This window comes from Tursiops truncatus, chromosome 11 (assembly GCF_011762595.2).
Source record: "Tursiops truncatus isolate mTurTru1 chromosome 11, mTurTru1.mat.Y, whole genome shotgun sequence".
NCBI lineage: Eukaryota > Metazoa > Chordata > Mammalia > Artiodactyla > Delphinidae > Tursiops > Tursiops truncatus.
Genome location: NC_047044.1, coordinates 5,313,862 through 5,337,282, shown reverse-complemented (window position 1 = coordinate 5,337,282; position 23,421 = coordinate 5,313,862). Strand labels below are relative to the sequence as shown.

At 53.9% G+C, this 23,421-nt stretch overlaps 1 protein-coding gene across 4 annotated transcripts in view; it reads left to right on the top strand.

The window, feature by feature from the left end:
• Window positions 1-2,352: 2,352 nt before the first annotated feature.
• Window positions 2,353-23,421, top strand: part of PARVB (parvin beta) — a 109,986-nt gene continuing 88,917 nt past the window's right edge. The window contains exon 1 of one of the 4 annotated variants that reach the window (XM_073788099.1): window positions 2,353-2,572. In XM_073788099.1, the coding sequence (XP_073644200.1) occupies window positions 2,458-2,572 (115 nt within the window). In that variant the 5' untranslated portion in view covers window positions 2,353-2,457. The remainder of the gene's footprint in view (window positions 2,573-23,421) is intronic. The other 3 variants (XM_033865879.2, XM_033865880.2, XM_073788103.1) reach the window with 3 other exon arrangements.

Sequence of the window (23,421 nt, the reverse complement as noted above, 5' to 3'; positions counted from 1 at the left end):
GTCAGTTTCTCTTACAAACTGGGCCGTCGTCAGGACTTAAGTATCTTCTAGAGAGATTCTCTCGTGGTGTAACGGCATCTTTTGAAGTAGGATCCCTGTCTTTGCGGTGTTCAAATTAGCAGTGACCGAATGGAAATAGTAAATTCTGTGTATCCACTGGGAAAGCAGACCCACTGATGAAATATCTAAACAATTAGTTATTGACTGGGCACTCACCACATGCCCAGGACTGCGCCCAGGAGCTCAGCTCTTTCCCATTTTCTTTCCCAAGGTTTCTTTTCCGCTCCTGTCCCGATTGCAGGCTCTCCCGCTGGGGTCTGTGGCTGTGAGGGCGGGATGGCTGCAGGCCCTCGGAAACACTGTGCAGCATCTCTTGCGTGTATTTCTCCAGAGAAGACAGTCTGTACCATGCATCAGATTCTCCAAAGGGCCAGAGACCCCCCTGCCCTAGATGACATTCCCTCGGCATTCAGAGCAGTGTAGCCCTGCGTCATGACCCCATCAGGATCTCAATAACCACGTTCACCATCTTTCTGTGTTTTTCCCAGAGTGGTTAGTGACATCCCAAATCAGGCCATGCTGGTGAGAAGCCTCAGAGCCCTCTGACCCTTCACTGTCCCTAAACCCAGCCCCCAATTATTCCCCACATGTTGTGGTCTGCAAGCCCTGAAAGTTCATTGTTTTTGTTTTTGTTTCTTTTTTTTTTCGGCTGCACCGAGCAGCATGCATGAGGAATCTTAGTTCCCCCACCAGGGATTGAACCCGCACTTCCTGCAGTGGAAGCACAGAGTCTTAATCCTTGGGCCACCAGGGAAGTCCCTGAAAGTTCCTTCTTATCTCTTCCTTCCCTCTGCCACGGGCAACTCTGGCCTCGCCCGTTTTAGTAGCTTCCGAATTGGTCTCTGGCTGGGGGTTTTGCGTCAACCATCCTCTGCATCAACCCTCTGCTAAGACCCCTTCAGTGGCTCAGGGTTCCTTGTGTGGGCTCACTGATCTCATGGCCTCACCTGCTCACCTAGTCACACGGGGCAGCCTGCATCCCTGGCTTCCCTCCCATCTCCCAGGTGCCTGCGTCCTCCCTGGCATTCTCCCCTTCCGTCCTGAATCTTCTCCCTCAAGAGAATAAGGGCATCTGTGTCCCTTCATCTCCCGCACCTTCTCCTTCTCCTGCTCCCCTCCCATCTTGCTGGGTTCCTAACTTCAGGGCGTGCACGTTCCCCTGGATCACCAGCTCCTGGAGGGCAAGGCTCTGCCCCTGTGGTCAGTGCATCCCTGCAGGAGGACAGCCCTGGCACCGCTCGGCCAACAGAAACCTTTGCTGATGGGAACTGGAGGAGTTACAGAGTGCTGTGGGGCAATGAGCCAGCCCAAGGGAGGTGGAAAACCCTGTTAACCACACATGTGGACCTAGACTCCCTGGCTCCTCCCCAGCTGACCTCCTCTGATAGTCCTTATCTGCTGGTGAAGGACCCCACCCGGCCTGCTGGGCCCAGCGGGAAACAGCCTTAACTCTTCCCAGGCCAAGCCTGGGGCTCGTTCCACCTATGAGCGTCTCCAGAAACCGTTCACGTCCCTCCTAAGTCACCGGGACCTCGGAACTGGTCTCCCTGCCTCTGGCTTTACTCCTATCCTGCCCACGGGCACACGTCACCCAGAGTCCACTTCGTAGAGCCCGGATCCACCACATCACCTCCACCTTAAACCCCTTCCCCGCCTTCCAGCCCTTACAGGGCCTGCCTTGTCCTCTTGTCTCTCTCCTCCCTGGAGCTCCCACACTGTCCCCTCTGGTCCTGCTTTTCCCTCGGCCTGAACACCTACCCCTGATTCCATAGCAGGGCTCTTTCCTGTGTCTCCACATCACTCTTAGGGAAACGTCCTGAGCTCCCCTAGGACAGGGTACTATGTGCGGGTATTGCCCACCATACTGCAGGCTTCTAGAGGGCGGGGATAGGTCACAAGTGTTCCCTCAGCCCCAAGCCTGGCTGTGGCTAAAAGCTCAGCAAGTGAAATGACCTATCTGGGCGCTTATCTGATGCACATCGGCTGCGCAGAGGTGGTGGCCCTGGCTGCCTCGCTGCCCCGTGGGGCCCGGGTACGGTCACCAGAGCCGGCTGAGCCCAGGGCTCAAACGTGTAGAACAAAAGGAGGCAGAGTGAGCCCTCGGTCCGTCCCGGCGGCGGCACTGGGGAGCGGAACCACCGCTTCACTCTGAGAGTGAGTGTGACGCGCACCGTGGGAACGGCCGATGGCCCGCGGGCTGGAAGCGGTGACCGCAGAGCCCGAGACGGCGCAGACCTCTGGCGGCGGGCTCCGCAGGGCCAGGGGCGGGCGGGGGGCGGGGGCCGGCGCTGGGGCCGCGCCCTCCCGGCCACTCCCCGGGGCGAGCGGCGGCGGCGACCAGGGCGGCTCCCACACGCGCTGCGCCCACGCCCGGCTGCCGGGGTCCCCGCGCGCCCCATGTCCTCCGCGCCGCTGCGCTCGCCCGCCCTGCGGCCCCACAGGATGAAGAAAGACGAGTCGTTCCTGGGCAAGCTGGGCGGCACGCTGGCGAGGAAGAAGAAGGCCAAGGAGGGTGAGTGCGCCGGCCGCAGGCCTCCTGCCGCGCACGCGCCGCGCCCCGCCCCGCGGACCCAGGCGGGTGGCCGACCGCGCCCGCGCCCGCGCGCATGCCGCCCCGAGTCCCGCCGGGACCCGACTGAGTGGCAGCCGGGACCACGCGGCCCGAGACCCGCCCGGCCCGCGCAGCGCGCAGCCGTGGCCTTCGGGACAGCCCATGACCCTCGCTCGCTCCGAGACCTTTAAACGCCGGCCGGGAACCAGCCGCGAGCCTGGCCACCTCCCTTCCCCGGCGGCTCGTCGAGCCCCTTTGGGGCTCCTGGCGCCATCTAAACGTGCATCGTCAGCTCCTGCTGAGGGCAGGATGTTGAGCAAATGTGGGGCGAGTCCCCGGTTCGCGGAGGACAGGCCCGTGCCCACCGCCGCCTGAGCCGCCGTTTCTTGAGCCCCCTTCCCCGCCCAGCTCGTTCAGCCCTTGTGGCCACTCACTCGAGGAGCATTTATTGGGCACCAGTGCTGAGCGGGCAAGGCCCGGGGCCCGCTGGTGTTCGTGGTGCAGTGCTCTGCCCGGGATGCGGCCCCAGCCCCGGGGAGGGGAGAAAGGAAAGGGATGCCGAGCGGGCAGGCCGGAGGCTGCGAGGCCCACCGGCAAGGACTACGGAGTCCCCTCCATTTTTGACTCCACGTGTCCACGAAAATGATTCTCAAAAACTTCCTACCGCGTCTTACCTTTTAAAAGTTTTCTTAGAGTTGTGAGGGATGCGACTTCCGGCCTCTAGATTGTGTCTTTAAATCCGGCTGTTTCCTGGGCCTCTCCCAGGGCCGCATTACTGAATTTTTCCTTTGTTCTGGCCCAGAGGTTCCTCCCCTGGGCCAGATTCCCTGTGGGTAAGAGGGTGAGTTATACTGCTATACTGCGGTGGCTGTGAACAGGCTGGTGGGAGCTGGCCTCAGGCGGGACATTAGACAAGAGAGGATCCGGAGTCAGGGGTGTGCAGTGAGTTCCTTAAACCATGGGTCCCCAACACCCGGGCCGCGGACTGGTACCGGTCCCCGGCCTGTTAGGAACTGGGCCTGGGCCCAGGGCTCAAACGTGGAGAACAAAAGGCAGAGTGAGCCCTCGGTCCGTCCGGGCGGCGGCACTTGATCAGCCTCTCCCCGTCGCTTGCATTAGCGTGTGAACCATCCCTTCCCCCTCCCCGCGTCCGCGGAAAAATTGTCTTCCACGAAACCGGTCACTGGTGCCAAAACGTTTGGGGACCGCTGCCTGGAACCACCTGAGCCTGACCTGTGCTTTAGAAAGTCTTCCTGTACCTGGAGGATGAGTGTACCCCCCAGGGACGTGTGTACCCCAAGGACATACTTGGGAGGCACACGTGTCCCCGTATTAATTTCTCCCATTGAGGTGTGTATTCCTAGGGATACCCGTGTTGCTTTACCTCTAGGGATGTGCGTACTCCCACACACTTTCCGCCCAGGGATATGTGTGTGTGTGTGTGTGTGTGTTTGGGGGGAGGGGTGCCTATGCATTTCCCACCAGGGATGCTGTTACCAAATTAGATGATTCAGTTCCATGAGGGCAGGGCCTTTCACCTTTAGTTTATCAGTGAAAAAATGTTGCCTGCCATATCGGTAAACAAAGGATGTTGCAGCCTTTGAGCCCCTACAACCATCCCGGAAGGTGAGCCCTGAGGAAATTCAGGGTGGAAACAAGAACTGCCAAGCCCTCATGCACTGCAGCGCCCCCCCCCCCCCACCCCGCATCGACGCACCCGAGGGGACTCAGGATGAGAGCACAGGATGCTGGCCCCAGGTAGCTTGAGTGCATATCAAAGGAATGATTTCAGTGAGCCCAGACCCTTGCATCTTCCCATACACAAAGTGCTAAATTCCTTGAGATATCTGGTTTTCTTTAATTAACCATAATCTTTTGATGCTCTGATTACCTGGTCTTTGTTGCGAAAACCTTCTACATATCCTGGTTCCTCCTTTGCCTCTTTAGAGCGGTCCCTCAGAGCTATCTGAGATGCTGTGTCCCGGGCTTAAGTCCTCAGTTTTGTCCACCGAATAAAACATAATTCTCAACTTGCAGGTTGTGCAGTTTTTTCAGTCAACAAGTTGTTCCAAGCAAATGAGCCCCTCCTCTCCGAAACCTGACGTCTAGGATCCAAACTGGCTTGTGTTAATCTCTTTCAAGTCACACCTCTGAAAAGACGGTAAATGGCCTTCACCCTTCCCTCGATCATTCCAGCTGCCTCTGACCTGCGGTCTCACTTGCAGTCCTCGTCACCCTCACCAAAGTCATTTCAGTTCCTCTTTACACCTTACGACAATTATAAACACAAATGTCATACTCTTTCCAGTTCATTCATTGCCTGCTGTGAGACCCTAGGAAGAAAAGATAGATAAGGCCCTCGCTTTCATGGAACAGGGAATCAGTCGTAATAAATAAATAAAACAGACCAATCATGCTGTAATAATATGTGCTAGGAGGAAGATGTAACCGTGCAATCACACGGATGCCCACGGAAGGCCTCAAAGCAGGTGGTGTTTGGGTTGAGACCTGAAGCAACCAGGAAAGCAATCTCTCACAGAATAGCAAGCCATCAGAATGTCCCAGAGATGACAGCTTTTTATAGGTGACATTTAATGTGCTCTTGAAATACGAAGAGCACATTCCTGAACTCATGGACCGGCCCCAAGCTCCAAAGCGACGTGCTTGCGCTTGCCTTCATGAGCTAGCCAGCGCCTAGAAAATCGAGGGCCTAGAAAATCGAATCACAATAGTCAGAGTCATCCTGTGATGAATAAAATAGGCACAGAAACAGCAGGAGAGAGATGCTTGCATAGTACAGCGCCCTCGCTAGTGAGAGCCCCGAGCCCTAACCACTGGACCGCCAGGGAAGTCCCAGCTGTTGTTGCTTTGGTGTGTGAGTTAGCTGGGTCCCCTGCCTCGTTTCTCAAGATTGGGGTGCCTGGCACCCTCAGGGATCCCGCCATACAAACAGAAGGTCACAAACACGAATTGGGCTCACACGCAGGAGTTCAGGGGGAACTGGCCTTGGAAGGGCTCAGTGGCTTCTGTCTGGTCTTGTGGGAAGTGGGGAAGGAGTCAGGAGCGGGAGGCCGAGGTGTGAAGGCTGGAGAATGAGGTCCTCAGTGATTGAGAATTGCCAGTATCCCTGCGGGCCCGTTGCCTTGGCAACCTGCCCTCCCTGCCATTCATGTGGTTCACAGCTGGAGCAGTTCCTGGCCCAGCTCGGGCCCCTGTGGGGAGGCGCTCATTTGCCTGCCAGGGACCCATCAGATGAGGAGGCTTCGAGGTGTGCCGGGCGCTGCCAGCTGCGCAGTGGGTTTCGTTTCCTTTTTGTTAGAAAGTCCACGGTGAACTCAGGAGCGTGGGTGGGGGTCTGGGGAGGATGCTGGGATGAGGTCAGCATTGCCGAGAAGTTAGAGATCTGGGGGCACCGGGGGCATTCACCCCCTCCCGGGTCGGCAGAACTTGTGGCTGTGAGAGGCACGGAGGGACGCGTTGGGGTGAATGTCCTGTCACCTTCCAGGGGAGGTCATGTTAGGAAATGTGTCCTGAGGTTTGGAGGAACCCATGCAGGAAGTGCCCGTGGACTAATGCTGATGTCCTATGGTAGGGAACCAAGTCGTGTCATGTGTCGGCCCGGTTTAGAAAACGGAACTGTGACGAACTGTGGGGTGTTGGGAAAAGTGGCAAGGAACACTTGAAAAACCCCAGCGCTGCCCTTAGGAGGCCTGGGGACTGTTAAGAGCCGCTCGTTAAAGTGGTTCGGTTTTACTGGAGCTGCACGGAGCAGGCGCAGAGGAAAACTCCCCACGAGGGCCCCCTGGTGGCCACGGGTGACAGCCCCACAGGTCCAGCGGGCCAGGAGGGGGGCGAGGGGCCGCCCCAGGGACGGATGCCCCAGCTGCTGTGTGAAGTCCTTAGAGGCGGGCGGCCAGCTCTGGGACGGGGAGGCCCTGGATGGAGGGGCGGGATGGGGTCCACTCCACCCATTTGTATGAGAGGCCCCTGCCTGCCCTTGGCCTCCGCCCTCTGCCCAGACACCAGTGACCGGCACCGGGCTGCACAGCGCCAAACCTGCCACAGCCGAGCCTGGAAGCTCTGTCCCTCCTGCTTTTCCGAGGAAAGCAAGCATTAAGGACGTTCCTGTTCCCTGATCGCTTTTTTTTGTTTTTGTGGTACGCGGGCCTCTCACTGTTGTGGGACGCGCAGGCTCAGCGGCCATGGCTCACGGGCCCAGCCGCTCCGAGGCATGTGGGATCTTCCCGGACCGGGGCACGAACCCGAGTCCCCTGCATCGACAGGTGGACTCTCAACCACTGCGCCACCAGGGAAGCCTTTTTAGTTTTTTTGAATTTGATTTAATTTATTTTTTTACAGCAGGTTCTTGTTAGTTATCTATTTTATACATATTAGTGTATATATGTCAATCCCAATCTCCCAGTTCATCCCCCCACCCTTTCCCCCCTTGATGTCCATAGCTTTTTTTTGTGTGTAAATATATTTTTTAGAGCAGTTTTTGCTTCTCATTCCCTAATGACTTACGACGTGGAGTGTCTTTTTCTAGGCTCATGTGTCATCTGTGCCTCTTCTTTGGTGAAGTGTCTGTTCAGATCTTTGGCCCATTTTCTAATCAAGTTTGATTTCTTTTAGTTGAATGTTAGGACTTCTTGGCATATCTTGGATACAAAACCTTTGCCAGATGTGTCTTTGGCAAACACTTTGTCCCTCTCTGCAGTTTGTCTTCTGGTTCTCTTGACCCGGCTCGTCTTCCGAGCACTTGACGCAGAAATGGAGGTCAATGAGCCAGGTATTGACTGAAACCTCATGAATTTTTTGGTGTCTAAAGAGACGCCAGTGGGCTGCGACCTTGAACCGAGGGCTGAAGGTATGCAGTTTCTTTTGTGGGCTTTAAATAACTTCCAGGAGAGAATCTCAGTTCAAACCACAGTGTTAACCCCTGTGCGTTCCCTGCGGTTCTCCCCGTCCTCTCGAGTGATCAGCTGCGTAGACGCCGTCTTGTCCCCAAATACCATCCCACTTCAACCCTGCTCTGTAATGAGAGCACCTGGACAGAGGTGCCTGCAAGGTGGGACTTTTCCCCTCATGTTATTATTTATTCATTTATCTATTTATTGATTATTTATAGGATAAAATAGATCAGTATTTTTAAAATTTTTTATTGAAATATAGTTGATGTACAATGTTGTGTTCGGTGCAGGCGTGCAGCACAGTGACTCAGGTATTCCCCTCATTTCACAGTTGAGGAAACACAACCTTGCCCCGTAGCCACTTCATGGCAGTTTAAACCAGTGGTTCTCAGGTGGGGATGACTTTGCCCCCAGGGGACATTGCCAGTGTCTCATCTTGGCTGGGGTGGGGATGCTAGTGACATCTAGTGCCTGGGGGCCAGGAATGTTGGTAAACATCCCACAGCGCACTGGACAGCCGCACGCAATGTCTGATAACAGTGCCGAGGTGGGGAAACCTGGTGTTTCTTTCCTGAGGCGTCTCCAGAGCCAGGAGGAGGTTGACCAGCCTCAGGGCGTGGGGCAGCTCCTCGGGGCCCTCGACCGCCAGGGTCTGGAAATGCCCCCCAGAGCCTCCCCCGCCACCCCGTGAACCCGTTCTCCGCGCGGTGCCTGGGGCTCTCAACTCAGTTTCTCGAGGGGGAGAATCCACACGGCTCCCCCGGACCGGGCACACTAGGCCGGGCACACGTGGCTGGGGCAGCCGGTTCCAGGCAGGTGTGGTCCAAACAGGAGTCACCTGGTGAGTGGGGGTCCTGGGGGGAGATGCGATGTCCTTGGCAGACACCCCTCTCTGGAGATGGAGAGTGAGAAGAGATGGAAAACTTCCGTGAAGGTTCAAAGCAATGAGACCCTCCATAGCTGCTTCAGCGCAACCTTGTAAATCAACTGCACCCCAATAGAAATTAAAAAAAAGAGAAAACGCAATTGTCTCGAGTGGTAGATAGGAAGGAGAAGGTGAAGGCCCACTCGGCCCCGTCCCAGGACGGCAGAGGGAGGAGGTGCCCGTGAGCTCCGAAGACCTGAGGACACAGGGAAAAGAATCTTTGCCTGGCAGGCTGGGGGCTGGTGGCAGGCGGTGACCTGGGCCAGGCCTGTCCTTAGGAGCCTGTGGGTGCTGTGAGGAGGGGGCAGGCTGGTGTGGTGATGGACACCCAGGGGAGACACACATCTGGGATTTGGGGGTTCTGGGTTCTGGCTAGAGGAGTGGTCCCCCGGTTGCGTGTAAGGACTGGCTAAGAATTAGAAGAGGAGGGGCCCTGGAGGAGACCCCAGCTAGTCCCGCTGGGGAAGTGCAGGCCGTTCAGAGTGGCCGGACTGTGGTGTGGTGTGTGGGCCGTGGTCAGCCTCGGGGCAAGCTGGAGCGGTCGCTGGGCCCTGTCATCCCCGCACGTGGGAGCAGTGGGCACCAGTTACCAATCTCAGCTACTTTAGAGAGGCTGGTGTCGAATGGACCGGAGCGGGGTGACCGGCGGGGAAGCAGCTCCAGCGTAGGTGCAGGCAGGGCGGGCTTCCTGGAGGCAGTGTGCTGGGCTGGGAGCAGCAGGATTCCTGAGACGTGAGGAGGCGACAGCTGCAGGGTGAGATGCAGAGGCAGCAACCCAGAGGCCACTCTGAGATGGAAGGAACTGCATAGAAACAGGTTAGCTGAGGGCCGGTTCTCCAGGCCCCTGACCCTGCTCCCACTTAATTACTCTCGGGGCCGAGGCACCTGGGGAGGCGTAGAGTTCTGACTGTTTGGGGTGTTTGCATAGAGAACTTTCTGGGGCACATAGAGACTTAGAGGTGATTTCCACATCCTCTTTAAGCAGATCTCAGCACACCCTCCCACTTACTTTTGAAAATAAAAATGGGATAGTATCCTTCTTTGCTGCAAGATGTAGGGAAAGGATTTGTAATGAGTTTGGTCTCCTTTGGCCAGGGAGGTGGGCCTTTTTGGGGATCCTTTGCCTTTCCAGTCCCTCTTTGCTCGCGTGATCCCCTTGATGATCTACCCTCAGGAAGTTGACTACCCATCACGGTTAAGGTGGGTTGGACTCCTAACTTACAAGAAGGGAAAGAGGGTGGCTGGAAAGAAGGGGAGGGAGGTGAGCAGGTGAGGGACCGGGGCCATGTACACGATGGGTTCTAGAATGTTCTATGGGAAGAGAAGTCAGTGTAGGTCCTATTTGAATCCAGCGGGCTGTGAGGTTCTCTGCAGACCCTGCCGTGTTTCTTGCTGCAAACCCTAAGGCATCTTCTTTGAACAGGGCTGCCTCTGTCCATGCGGGCTGCTCTTGGTCAGAGAGGGAGGTACAGCCTGTCGACTCCTGTAATGCAGTCCTGAGGAAGTCACTGGAAACCACTGTTCTGTTTTCCTGTCTCTGGCTGAGAGGAGGTGGCTTTCAGGGGGCTTGGTGTGGCTTTGTCAAGTTTCCTTTGATTATTATTCTGATGATAATCTTCAAATCCAGCACTTCTCCTTGTTTGTTCCACTGTTGTCCAGATGCACCCGGGGCATTTCAGAGAGAAACACGTAGGCACGTCAGCGTGTCCCACACTGGGCTGTTTTCCTGGCCATCTACTGAAATCTCTCGGAAACTTTGCTTCAGTAGAGCATGGAAATGGTGACACTGGACCCGGAGTGATGACCTTATGTTCCTTACCTTTCAGGAACAGCTAACTCTCTGTGGTCCTCCTAGCATCTTGGTTATACCTGCGTGGTCCCAGAGAGTCAGGTCGCCTTGGCAACTTCACACTCGTTAGAGGAGCTCACCTTTGAATTCCTGTTTCCACCCCATGGAATTAATATTTATCACGCATCCCGAAGTTGCTTACCCTCGCGTTCCCTGTCCAGTCGTCAGAATAATTAAGGGATGGTTAGAAGATGTAAGTGGGTAGGCGCCTGTTGTGAGCGGATTTTAAATGCTCTATGTGATTGATTTCTCCCCTGTTGTGGTTGGCAGAGGGCAGGTCCCTTTACCCGGCTGTTTTCTTATTTTCCATCGTAGGAAAGAGGTACCCAAAGAAAGCACATTTTCTCCTTGCATTAGCCGTACACTTGACTTTTTAGGCTTCAGATGGAAAATGGCTTTACTTCCTATTGAGTATATTTATTATTTTCTACATTATGTAGGGGCTGAAGAAACATATTAGTAAGTCTAAGAGTACCTTATAAACACATGTTGGCCTAGTGGTGTGAATCTGCTAGTCTGTACTCAGTGCTGTTGGGGTAAAAGAATATAAACACGAACTACGATCAATTCTAGAAGCTTTTGGTGGCTTTTGCCTCGTTGAGATGCTACTATTTTTTTTTTTAAAGTATAGTTGATTTACAATGTGTTAATTTCTGGTGTTCAGCAAAGTGATTCAGCTATACACACACACACACACACACACACACACACACACACACACACACACACACATACACACACACTTTTTCGGATTCTTTTCCATTATAGGTTATTATAAGATATTAAATATAGTTCCCTATACTATACAGTAGGTCCTTGTTGATTATCTATTTTATATATAGTGGTGGGTATATGTTAATCCCAAACTCCCAATTTATCTCTATTCCCCCCTGCTGCCGCCTTCCTCTTTGGTAACCATAGTTTGTTTTCTATGTCTTCGAGACTCTTTCTGTTTTGTAAATAAAGTTCATTTATATCCTTTTATTTTAGATTCCACGTATGAGCCATACCACCTGGCATTTGTCTTTCTCTGTCTGGCTTATGTCACTTCGTAAGATCATCTCTAGGTCCATCCACGTTGCTGCCAATGGCATTATTTCATTCTTTTTTATGGCTGGAGATGCTGCTTCTTGGTAACATTAAAGGTTAAAAGAAGAAATGGAATGAGCAGCAGATTCCGGCATCACTGGTCTCTGGGGCTCACGGCACCGAGGTGTCACGTGATCGGCCCTGGGAAGCCAGTGGTCCTTTCGTTTTCTACTTCCTCTGGGTGTCAGGCCGTGGAATCCCCTTTTGCTGCTATGTGTTTCGTCCTCTGAGTGTTAAAGCTTTGGGGCCTCACTTCCTCACTTGTGAGGCGGGGAAACGTGGGGGAGACACCAGCTCTGTGTCTCCGAGCCCACGGGGGCTCGTTGTGTTCCAGAAAGGCAGCATGTCTCTGAGGGAGGCTACACACCGGTGGGTAGAGCCGGGTCTCCGCTCCCATCCCTGCTCTGTGGGTCTGTTACTCCGCCTCTCTCAGCCTCTTTGCCTGTCCAGCCCACGTGGATCACGTGGCACTTAGGTGATGTGGGGATAAAATGTGATGAAGGTCTTATCAGCAATTGAGTGCTCAGTAAGTGTTAGTTATTGATAATGTTGACAAGTGAGATATTGACACAGAGCTGGTTAGTGGTAGGGCAGGGCTGGCAAACCGTTTCCACCAGAGAGCTCGACCGATAATGGCTGCCTGCCCCTGTGTTAAGAAGGATTCTGAGGCTGCATCTGGATGGGGGGGTGGGGGGGGAAAGAACACTGGGACTAATTAGTCAAGCCTGCCGTGTATATGGGAGGGTTAATTGCTGACTGATTGTCATCCCCAGAATAGAAACCTCTTCTCGCTCTGGTCCTGTATCATGTCGACAGCTCTGGCTGCTTCTTTCACATTGTGTCTCATGAAGGCGCTAGTTGGCGGGTAGTAACAGAGTGACACAAATACTTTAAATTATTTGCATCTGGGGAATGTTGGGATCCTACTTCTTGTCCTGGACCACTGTGACCAGGAAGCACTGTGCACGCTCCCTTGAAGTGTGCACTGCAGAGAAACGGAAGTTCCTGCGTTTGCAGAGCAGCAGGCGTTTGAGCTGGGACGCGGTGGTCCTGGAGTGTGACACCAGCTCAGCAGGCATCCTCGCCTACCTCACCCACCTCGGCCTCTGTCCTTGTCAGCAGCCTGAGGAAGCAGAACATTGGGCAGATCTGAGCAGTTTCTTACGCTTGCCCGTTAGTTAGCAGTTGAATGCTTGCTCGTTAAGCTTAGGCGTTTTGAGATGATGGTCCTTGGTCTGGGTCTTTGAGCCTTTACTTGCTGGTAAAGCAGAGCGGGTCAGGCATGTTGGTTTCCACAAGTGAGACCATCTTAATAGGTGACGCCTGTCATTTTCATAACTCAGGCGTTTTCCTACTTTCATTTGAAAAATGACAGTTCCAAAGGATCTAGCTTTTACTCCAATATTAAGTGATTAATAAGCTAAAGAGGGGCGGAACATTTCCTAAGTCCTAGGGCTTGCTCAGACCCAGCACTCCCGGAAGCAGCTGTCTGGTTCGATGGAAGCCCAGCCGCCCTCAGTGTTTGCTGCTTCTCCCATTACCGTGGAGTCTGCTAGAACCATCCAGGCGCTGCTTTAAGTATGTGGACAGAGCATCCTTTGAGCAGGCTGGGGAAGGGGGCACCGTGCTTGTGGTGTTCGAAATGCATTGTTGGTGTAAATGGACTTTGAGGGACGTCTTTCCCAAAACCTCACTGGAAGTGTCTTCATCCCTCTGTTTTCTCTTGTTTTGAAAATTAGTATTATCTTTCAAAGTAAGACCTGAACGAATCCATACGTGATATATACAAGCTTAATAGATGATCACCTAAGAAGCAGTGAGGGAAAAGTTAAAAGAAAAAACAAAACAAAACCAAACCACCCAGACTGGAGTCTACAGTGGTCGTGCTCATGGCCGGGGCTTGTTGGCACCCGTGGTGTTCCAGGCACGGCACTAACCTCCACTCGTTTAATCCCCACCCAAAGCCGAGAAGTGGGTACTGCGTGGTTATTCCCATTTTGCAGATGAGCAAACAGAGGCCCAGAGAAGTGAAGTCCTTTGCAGGAGGTCACTCTGCTGGCCGCTGGCCAGCCGCTGGCCGGTGAGATTAAAACCTCGGCAGTCTTTGGTTCTTAATTGCCACCAACCTTGTCAACTGGGACAGTGATTCAAATGCGAGTAGGCTTCCCAGCTGGCTCACAGTGAAGTCATTATCATTCCTGGCATTTGAGATGCACTCAGCCCTGGTGGGAGGAAGGTGCTCCCGAGGAGACGGATGAGATCCATTTTGTGCTGAATGGACTCGTTGGCATTTGCAGAAAGAAAGAAAGAAAACAGAGCCCCGGCGACTCGCTGCTGCTCCGGGACCTGGTCCAGGTCCCCGCTGGTCCTCCGTTGGCCGCCCAGCGCTCGGCCAGTCTCCTCCGTCTTCCTTGGCTCGGGGCCCTCACGTGTGCTGTTCCCTCTGCCCCATCGGCTTAAATGTCAGCCTCCAGCAGGTGGGGGCCCTGCGCTGCCCCATCACCCACCACGTCCTGTGCCTTCCTGCCAGAGGTGGTAGGCTCTGTGACTGTCTCCCGCTAGCCTGGGTCCCCCGGCCCGGGGTGTCGACATCTCTTCTCCAGAGATGATAAGAAATGCTCTCAGCCACTTAACGTGGTCTTTGTGGATTTGCTGAGTGAGCAAGAGGCAGTGTGCAGTGGTTACGGCCCCTGAACTTGGGACCCGCCTTTGAGGGTTGCAACCCATGCTGCTGCGCTCTGGGGCTTTGACCTGGGGGAAGGTACGACCCTGAGCCTCAGTTTCCTCTTCTGTGAAGAGTACTTAACTCATAGGGTTATTGGGGAATTGAGTGAGTTATTAAACGAAATGATGTAAATTCAGCTGGGCCTGATCAGGCGATAGCATGGGAGAAAATATTCCCATGATTCGGGTGCCAATTCCACTTCTGATCACCAGCTGTGATTCTGACACCAATGCCGACGTGTGTGGGTTTTTTGTCCACACCAAGTAATTCTCTGACTCTAGTATCAATTCGGTTCTGACACTATCTATCCGGAGATGGCATCAGATTCCACAAGTTAAGGACTCAGTCCCACAAGACTGCCCCCCACTTCGGACGCTAATCCCAAGTTCAGGTTATTTACTACCTGTGCTTCTGACCGACTGGGTATAAATCAGAGGTTTCCACGACCCCCTCCTTGGGTTTGATTAATTTGCTAGAGCGGCTCACAGGACTCAGAGAAACATCTTACTCACTAGGTTACCGGTTCATCATAAAAGGATAGAACTCAGGAACAGGCAGCTGGAAGAGATGCACAGGGCGAGGTGTGGGGAAAGGGGTGCCCTACTCACCCAGTACCTCCTTTGTTCACCGACCCAGAGGCTCTCTGAACCGAGTCCTTCTGGGCGTTTATGGTGGCTTCATTATGTAGGCACGATTGATTAATTCATTGGCCATGAGAGATTGCCCAGATCAATCTCTAGCCCCTCCCTCCCCCTTGGAAGTTTGGGGGAGGGCTGGAAAGTACCAACTCCCTAATCACATGGTTGGTTCCCCTGGCAACCAGCCTCCATCCTTAGGTTACCTAGGGGCTTTCCAAAAGTTACCTCATTCACATAAGACATCTTTATCACTCTCATCACTTAGGAAATGCCTAGGATTTCAGGAGCTAGGGCCAGGAATTCGGATGAAGATCAAACATATATATTTCTTATTATAAATCGCCATTATCCCAATTTTCAAAATACATGTCTGATAAAGGACTGGTGTCGAGGATATATAAAGGACTCCTTCAACCAATAATAGAAAGACAACACGATAAAAGAATGAAGGTTTGAACAGACGCTCCATCAGAGAAGACGCACACGTGGCCAGCATGCGTCTGGAAAAGCACTTGGCCTCCGCGCCGTTAGTCGCCTGGGGAATGAACCACAGATTAGAAGCAGGGGCACATACTCCACACCTGCCAGCATGGCTGAAATGATCCCGCCGGGACTCGGCGAGGATGCGGGGGAACTGGAACGCTCATACACGCTGGGGGGGAGGGGTTTACGGTGGTGCTATCGCTCAGGAAGTCAGTTCGGTCGTTGCTCGAAAAACTAAACCTACGTACATCCTCCCTGTGACCCAGCAATTCCAGTCTGAGATACTTAGTTAAGAGACATAGAAACCTGTGTCCATACGAAGCCTTGTACCAGAACGTTCATAGCAGCTTTACTCAGGATAACTAAGACCCGGAGACAGCTGCCCATCAACAGGAGAATGGAGAGGTGGGCGGGGCTACTGGGCCTTGAGAAGCAGCAGGTACCAGCGCACGACCCAAGGAGCACATACTGTGACTCCGTTCCTCAGGAGAAGGAGCTCTCGATGGACGCAGCTAATCTCTGGTGGTCGCCTCTGGAGTGGGATGGGGCCTGGCTGCGGAGGGGCGGGACAGAATCTTATGAAAATGTCCTCTATCTTTTGTTTTTTTTTTTTTTTGCGGTACGCGGGCCTCTCACTGTTGTGGCCTCTCCCGTTGCGGAGCATAGGCTCCGGACGCGCAGGCTCAGCGGCCATGGCTCACGGGCCCAGCCGCTCCGCGGCATGTGGGATCTTCCCGGACCGGGGCACGAACCCGCGTCCCCTGCATCGGCAGGCGGACTCCCAACCACTGCGCCACCAGGGAAGCCCCTGTCCTCTATCTTGATAGGGGTTTAAGAGACACAGGGGCACGCATTTGTCAAAACCCCTTGAATGTGCACTTCAATGTATGCAAATTTTAACTAGAAAGAGAAAAAGGATTATAAATAAACACTGTACTCTAGTTAGTGATGTGTATATTTAGGGGGAGAGGTATCCCTATCTGCAGTTTTCTTTGAAATACATAAAAATTAAAATGGTGTGGCAGGGCCCCAAAGATGTCCACGTCGCAGTACCCAGCGCCTATGACTGCATCACCTTAACGTGGTACAAAGGACTTAGCAGATGTGATTAAGTGAAGGAAGCTGAGATGGGGAGATGATCCTGGATCATCCAGGTGGGCATAGGGTCCTCACAGGGGGGAGGCAGGAGGTCAGTGTAAGGGAGAGAGGTGTGTCGATGGAAACAGAGGTTGGAGTGATGCAGGGCCTCAAGCCAAGGAACGTTGTCACCTCTAGAAGCTGGAAAAACCAGGAAGCAGATTCCGCCTCCACCCTCCAGAAGGAGCACAGCTCTGCTGACACCTTGATGTTAGCCAATGAAACCTAGTTTGGACTTCTGAGCCCAGAACTATAAGATAATAAATTTATATTGCTTTAAGCCGCTGCATGTGTGGTCATTGGTTAAGGGAGCCGTAGGCAACTCATAGATAGATTCCTGGATAGACAGAGGGATGGGTGGGCACATAATGAAACAGTTACAGAAAAATGTTAGTGGTGGACTCCAGGCAGTGGGTGTACAGGCGTTCGCGGTCAGGTTCTTTACGTGTTTCTATACGTTTGAAAATTGTAATTGTAAAAATTGGGGAAAATGCCTGGGTTAGGCACGTAATAAGCTCTACATAGGTGTTAGCCGTCATTCTCATCATCGTTACCATTACGGCCACTCCCCACTTTATCCATCCAATACAGAAGAGGTGCAGAAAGAGAAGGCCATGGGCTGGTGGTAACTGGACAGCAATAATAAAATATAATAAGACCATCATGACCTATTTGGATAGTTGCTTCCATTTAAGAAAACTTGAGAGAAGAAATCAAGTGAAGGGATGGGAACTCAGGAGCCAGAGCCCAGTCAGTGTCACTTCTCCCAGTTGGCCGATTGGGTCCAGGCTGCACACAGGTGCAGGGATGGGACGGAAGACGGTGCCCCGGGAACTGCGCCTCCGTCCTCAAACTCCCTGAGCTGCTGCTGCTTCTGAGGATGTCTGCACTTTGTTAGGGCAAGAGAGTGTTTTAGTTAAGTTGATCTAGAAAACATATTATTAGCATAATGAGATTTTAATGATTTGAAATTTTGTTGGAGCCGCACACAATTTCAATCTTACTGTGTGCAGCTCGGCTTGGTTTTGTTTTATTTTTTGCTCAGGCCCCACGGCAAGGACACATTTCTACAATGATTATTTAGCTTTTCTTTCTGAGAGCCCTACGTGCAGACTGCTTTTAATTTTCTTGTTTTGAAAACCCCTCGGAAGAAAAGAATATCCTTTTCGTAAACACTTGGCTGGCTCGATCAGAAGCAGAGTGTGAGTGTTGCCCCTGAAGAGATTTATGTTTGTTTAAGGGTTATGCCAGGTCTCTGCTCATTATTCGTGATGGCCAGGAAGCGGAGACGACCCAGATGTCCATCAGCAGCTGAATGGAAACACACAGTGTGGCCTATGCACGCAGTGGAATATTATTTGGCAATAGAAAGGAGCAATGTACTGACACAGGCTGCAACAGGGATCAACCTGGAAAACATGATGCTCAGTGAAAGAAGCCAGACGCAAAAGGCCACATGTTGTGCACCTCTGTTCGTATGGAGCGTCCAGAGGAGGCAAATTCACAGAGACAGAAACTAGACTCGTGATTGACAGGGGCCGTGGGCAGGAGAGATGGGAGTGACTCGTGATGGATCCAGAGTTTCTTTCTGGAGTGATGGAAATGTTCTTAAATGGACTGTGGTGATGGTTACAAAACTCTGAATATACCAGAAATCATGGAGCTGCGCACTTTAAAAGGGCGAATTGTATGGGGTGTGAATTCTATCGCAATAAAGCTGTTAAAAAAAATAGTGTCTGGCTGAGAGCCTGAGCTCAGAGCTTGTCCTGCCTCCCTCCAATCACGGATCGGTTTCCCTGCATGTTTCCAAGGTGGGATCCTTAACCTGGGGGGGAGGATGGGGTATCCTCCAGGAAGCACGTTGACTTTTTCTATTTGATTCTGTTTCATTTCGTTAGAGAAACGTGCTGGTCACAGCTTTCAGAACTGATTTTATGACCCACGGGGTCAAGAGGATAATTTTCAAACGTTGCTCTGAGAGATGCAGGGACGGGGGATGAGCCGGTGGGTGTTAGGGGCCCGAGTACTTCTGAGGGATTTATCGTTGGCTCTGGTGTCCGGTGCTCCAACCCGGCTTCTCAGCTCTCTGGTTTGCTCATTGTTATTCGTTAATTGTTCAGCCTTCCAGGCACATGGTCATTCACCAGAGCATTTACTGAGCTCCCTCGAGACCAGCTACCGGGGTGGGACGGGCGACCAGTGGAGTGGCCCTGCCCTGGACGCCGGCCCAGCCCTCGTGGTGTTAATGTCCCCCCACCTCGCTCTTGCTGTCCGCTCTTTATTCCCCGCTGAATGACCTCGGCCCCCTCGCTGAAAACCAGTTGGCCGTCGGCTGTGAGTGTATTTCGGGCTCTCTTCTAGTCCCTTGGTCTGTGTGTCTAGCCTATGCCATCATCAGACTGTCTGCAGCTTCGTAGTACATTTCCCCCACTTTGTCCTTCTTTCTTTTTCCAGATTGCTTTGCCTATCCAGGGTCCTTTGAGAGTCCGTATGAATCTTAGGGTGGACATTTTGTTTCTGTCGAAATTGCCACTGGGATTTTGGTAGGGATTGCGTTGAATTTCGAGATTGGGTTGTATCGTTGTCTTAACAGTGTTACGTCTTCCAGGCCATGAACACAGACATCTTTCAATGTATTTCGGTCTTTCTCCCTCAGCTTCCTTTCGTGGGGTTACGTAGTTCTCAGTGTGCAAGCCTTTGCCTGCTTGGTTAGACGTGTCCCTGGGAGGCCTGTGTCTTTGGATGCTGTTATAGATGGACCTGTTTTGTATGCCGGGTGTTTACCTGAGCTGCAGCCCGAGCAGTGCCTGGGTCCTGCACTTCAGGGCCGCTCTCTCTTGCCCACTCGCCTGGTTCTTACCACTTTGCTGGGACCTCACCCTCGTGCTTGGATGTCGTTGACAACCAGGGGAGGTCGTGCCCCTGGCTGCGCTTGGCCGATGGCGGCGGGGATGCGGGGCTGACTGCAGGAGAGGATGAGCCCAAGTCCCTGGAGGTGGACCAGGTCAACTCTCAAGTGGCTACCTGGCAAGTCTGGTAGAGGCCGGGGGTCCGGGCCCAGAGGATGGTGAATTCATGAAGCTGAGGCAGGCTGTCTCGGTGACAGCCCCTGGGATACACCTGGTTAAAAGAGGGGTGCACAGGGCACTTACCACCCTGGTCGTGTCAGCCGGAGTGGTGTGCTAACAGGACGGTCCTGCAGAATCCCTGGCGGGACCACAGGGTGTTCTCATCGGCGCTGCTGGGGACTGGAAGGCTGACGCTGAAACCGGGCAGGACCCTGTGGGCTCCTGGGCGCGGAAGCCTTTCTGTACCCCCCCCCCCCCGCCCCGTTTCACGTAGGCAAGACTCCAGCCTCCGGGACCTTCCCTGAGTTCCAAAGGGCAGGTTCGAACAGTTGCCAATGAAGGGAGGAGCAGCTAAGAAACCACGTGGGGCGAGACTAACGGGACCAGAGAAGCGCCCTTGATTAGCAACAGGGTTTCGTACCCAGGAAGCCGCGCAGGGTCCTGCTCGCTTTCAAGGCCAGAGTCTGCTGACCGAGCCTCAGGGACCTTATCAGTGAGGGCGGGGGGTGGCGGCCGGATCTCCGATGACCCTGAGGGTTAAGCGAGGTCCTACACGGAAGGCTGGAGCACAGCCCGACCGTAGGGCGGCCTGGCGGGAGCTGTGGTTTCTCTTCCTTCTCATTTTGGTTGCCTCCCCCTCCCCAGCACGCTCCCCAGCACTGCACACTATCAACTCCTCCATGCTCACAGCAGCGTGTTGGGTGTGTGCATGTTGTGATCCCATTTTGCAGATGAGGAGAAAGGACAAGAGAGGAGGGGGCCCCACGGCTTGTCCGGGAGGAGCTGGGATGCATGCAAGCCTCTGCCCACTCCTCGCTGCGGATGACACCTTGGAAGCTCAGGAGAGCACCTGGGCCCCCGGGCACTCCAGGGTGTGGTTATAACGACATTTGGGGGAGTGACTGCGAGAGGATGGGCCAGACTTGTGGTTCTTCTGCTGCCTTCTATAGGGACTACTGTGAAAATGCCATGAGTCCTTCATTCATTCATTCATTCACTCATGCTTTAGTTGAGCAGCCTTGGGAGTAGAGCCTGGAATGTGCCGGCACAGCCCCTGTTCCAGGCGGTCCCAGAACAGACAGACCAGACCCCCCCCCATGCTCCCCAGGGACGAGGGGACCTTAGCACATGTAGTGGGTTCCAGTCCTGGCCTGGGGTTGGGGAGGCAGGTGCCCCTGCAGGGGTGGTACTTGGGCTCTGAGCTGGAGGTTGAGTTGCATTTAGCAAGAAGGGTGGGGACAGACAGAGGGAACAGCTTGTGGGAAGGCTGACAGGCGAGTGGGGAAGAAGGTCGTGAGTTGTGCCCCCCCTCAAGTTCAGGCTCTGAAGTCCTAACCCCTGCTGCCTCAGTGTGACCTTACTTGGAGGTAGGGTCTCTAAAGAGGTAATTAAGTCAGAGTTAGGTCATAGGGTGGGCCCTCACCCAATGTGAATGATGTCCTTATAAAAAGGGGAAGTCGGGACACAGACGCACATGGAGGGAAGCAATGAGGACACAGGGAGAAGGCAGCCGTCTGCAAGACCAGCAGAGAGCCCTCAGGAGAAACCGGCCCTGGATCTTGGACCTCCAGTCTTCGGACTGTAAGACAATTCACTTCTGTTGTTGAAGCTGCCCAGTCTGTGTACTTCCTTACAGCAGCCCTAGGATAGGAAGACAGTGTCTGGTTGGAACGTGGAGGGAGTGGCCAGGATTGTGACGGGCGAGTCCCGGGCCCCTCTCTGGCCATGACCACCGTTGGCAGAGGTGGTACTGTCCGCTCAGTTCGAGGATCAGTGCCAGGCCAGTCACGCACCACGGGGAGGCCTGCTCCGTCCTGGGCCTCTTTCAAGATGTATTTGTTTCTACAGAAGATGCCTGGCATGGTAGTCCAAGTAACGGAGCTTTGCTGCGGCGTGACAGGAGGGCAGCAGGGCTGTTAACCTGGGGGCGTTCGGTGCCGGGAGGGGTTGCTGTTTGGAGCAGGGTGTGGCCCTGGTCATGGGTATCCATCTCCCCACTGACACTCAGGGTCCTTCCCGTCCCAGAGATGTGTGAGAGAAGCCTCTTCCGGAAACCCACCAAAGAGAGACAAAACAAAACCTCCAGACCAAGACAAACCAGGTCTGGGGCCTTGCATTCGAATGGGGTGAGACCTGAAAGAAATCCTTTTGACTTCCTTGTGCCAGAGAGGCGCTGGTCAGGATCCTTTCGGTGGTAAGTGACAGAGACGCAGTTGCATGATTTCAAGGCAGAAAGGTTGGGCTTAGGTAAGCGAGCCTTAGAAGAGACAGAAGGGGCTGGTCTGGGGAGGCCTGGCTCAGAGATTGGCCCTGGTGCGACCCTGTCCTGCATGGATAGCTCACATCCCCCCAGCATCGGGGGCCCCGCCTCCCCTCCCCCACCCCTGAGTCAGGTCACAGGTCAGCATCGTGTCCTATCTTGTGTGTTCCATCCTGTCGCTGGGGCGGGCAGTGGGCTGTGCTTACGATTGGATGACTCAGCACCGAGGTCTCCAGCTGCAGGTCCAGCTCTCTGGCTCCAAGGCTGTGCCCTGTGCTATGCCTCCTCCCCAAAGAAATCAAATGAGAATTGAGTCTCATTTGCAGATGAGGAAACTGAGGCCCCGAGAGGGGGCGGGAGCGAGGTGTCTTGTCAAATGGTCTTCTCACTGTCGGTCCTACGTGAGCTCAGTGTACGCAGTCGTCAACATGAAGGCCACCAACCGTGAATGTGATCGATGATCAATGTGAAAGGGCATCCCTGGGCTTCCCTGGTGGCGCAGTGGTTGGGAGTCCGCCTGCCGATGCAGGGGACACGGGTTTGTGCCCCGGTCCGGGAAGATCCCACATGCTGCGGAGCGGCTGGGCCCGTGAGCCATGGCCGCTGAGCCTGCGCGTCCGGAGCCTGTGCTCCGCAACAGGAGAGGCCACAGCAGTGAGAGGCCCGCGTACCGCAAAAAAAAAAAAAAAAAAAGGGACTCCTTTTCTCCCGCCTTTCCTCATTTCAGGCACTAGCCGAGAATGGAAGGTCCATTTGTCAGGGTAGCTCTGGTCTGATTCAGTTTGGAAGTTGTTCCACACTTTGAACTGGGGTAAAAATCTCCACGCAGTGAAAATGTGAGCAGGGGACACACAGAGTGCAGAGGCCGACTTGATTTCCCCAGCGGTAGACGGCCCTCTGAGGCCACGCGCCCACTGCTGTGGTGGCCCCGATGGCTTTTACTGTCCTCGGTGTGGGAGTGAGACAAGTGGAAGCACGATTTCGGAGCGCGTTGCAAGGAACTCTGGGGACTGTGGAAGCCCTGGAGATTCGAGCTGGAAATCAGACTCACGTTGGTGCTTTGTTTCTATTAAAGGCAGCAGATTTCTGCCCAGGACGCGGACTCAGCGGCCTGGAACGCGGAGCGAGTGGAGCTCAGCGCCTGAGCGGTTGGCACTTGACTCAGCCTGTGCTTGTCTCTGGCGGGGATTGGATCTCGATGTTCCCACCGTGAACGAGCCCAGCGCAGAGTTTCACGGGCATGCAAGGCCCTGGCTGTGTGCCCGGCGCTGGACTTGCCCAAATTCCTTCCTCCTCCTCCCAGCCGTTATCCATAGAGGGGTCTGCAAACTTTTATTGCAAAGGGCCAGACAGTGTGGCAACTATTCAACTCTGCCCTTGTAGCCAGCAGGCAGCCGTGGAAATACTAAACCGATGCGCCTGGTCGTGTTGCAATAAAGCTCATTTACCAGATTAAGCCAGGGACCAAAACTGGCCATGGTTTGCTGACCCCTGGTCTATGGCATAGATTCTACTCCCTGGATTTGGGGTATGTTTTTAGTCCCTTCTTTCTTTTTTATTTTTTTTTAATTAATTAATTTTGGCTGCGTTGGGTCTTAGTTGCGGCATGCAGGATCTTTCGTTGTGGTCTCTTTGTTGTAGCGCACGGGCTTTCTAGTTGTGGCGTGCGGGCTTTCTAGTTGTGGTGTGCGGGCTCAGTAGCCCTGCGGCATGTGGGGGACTTTCC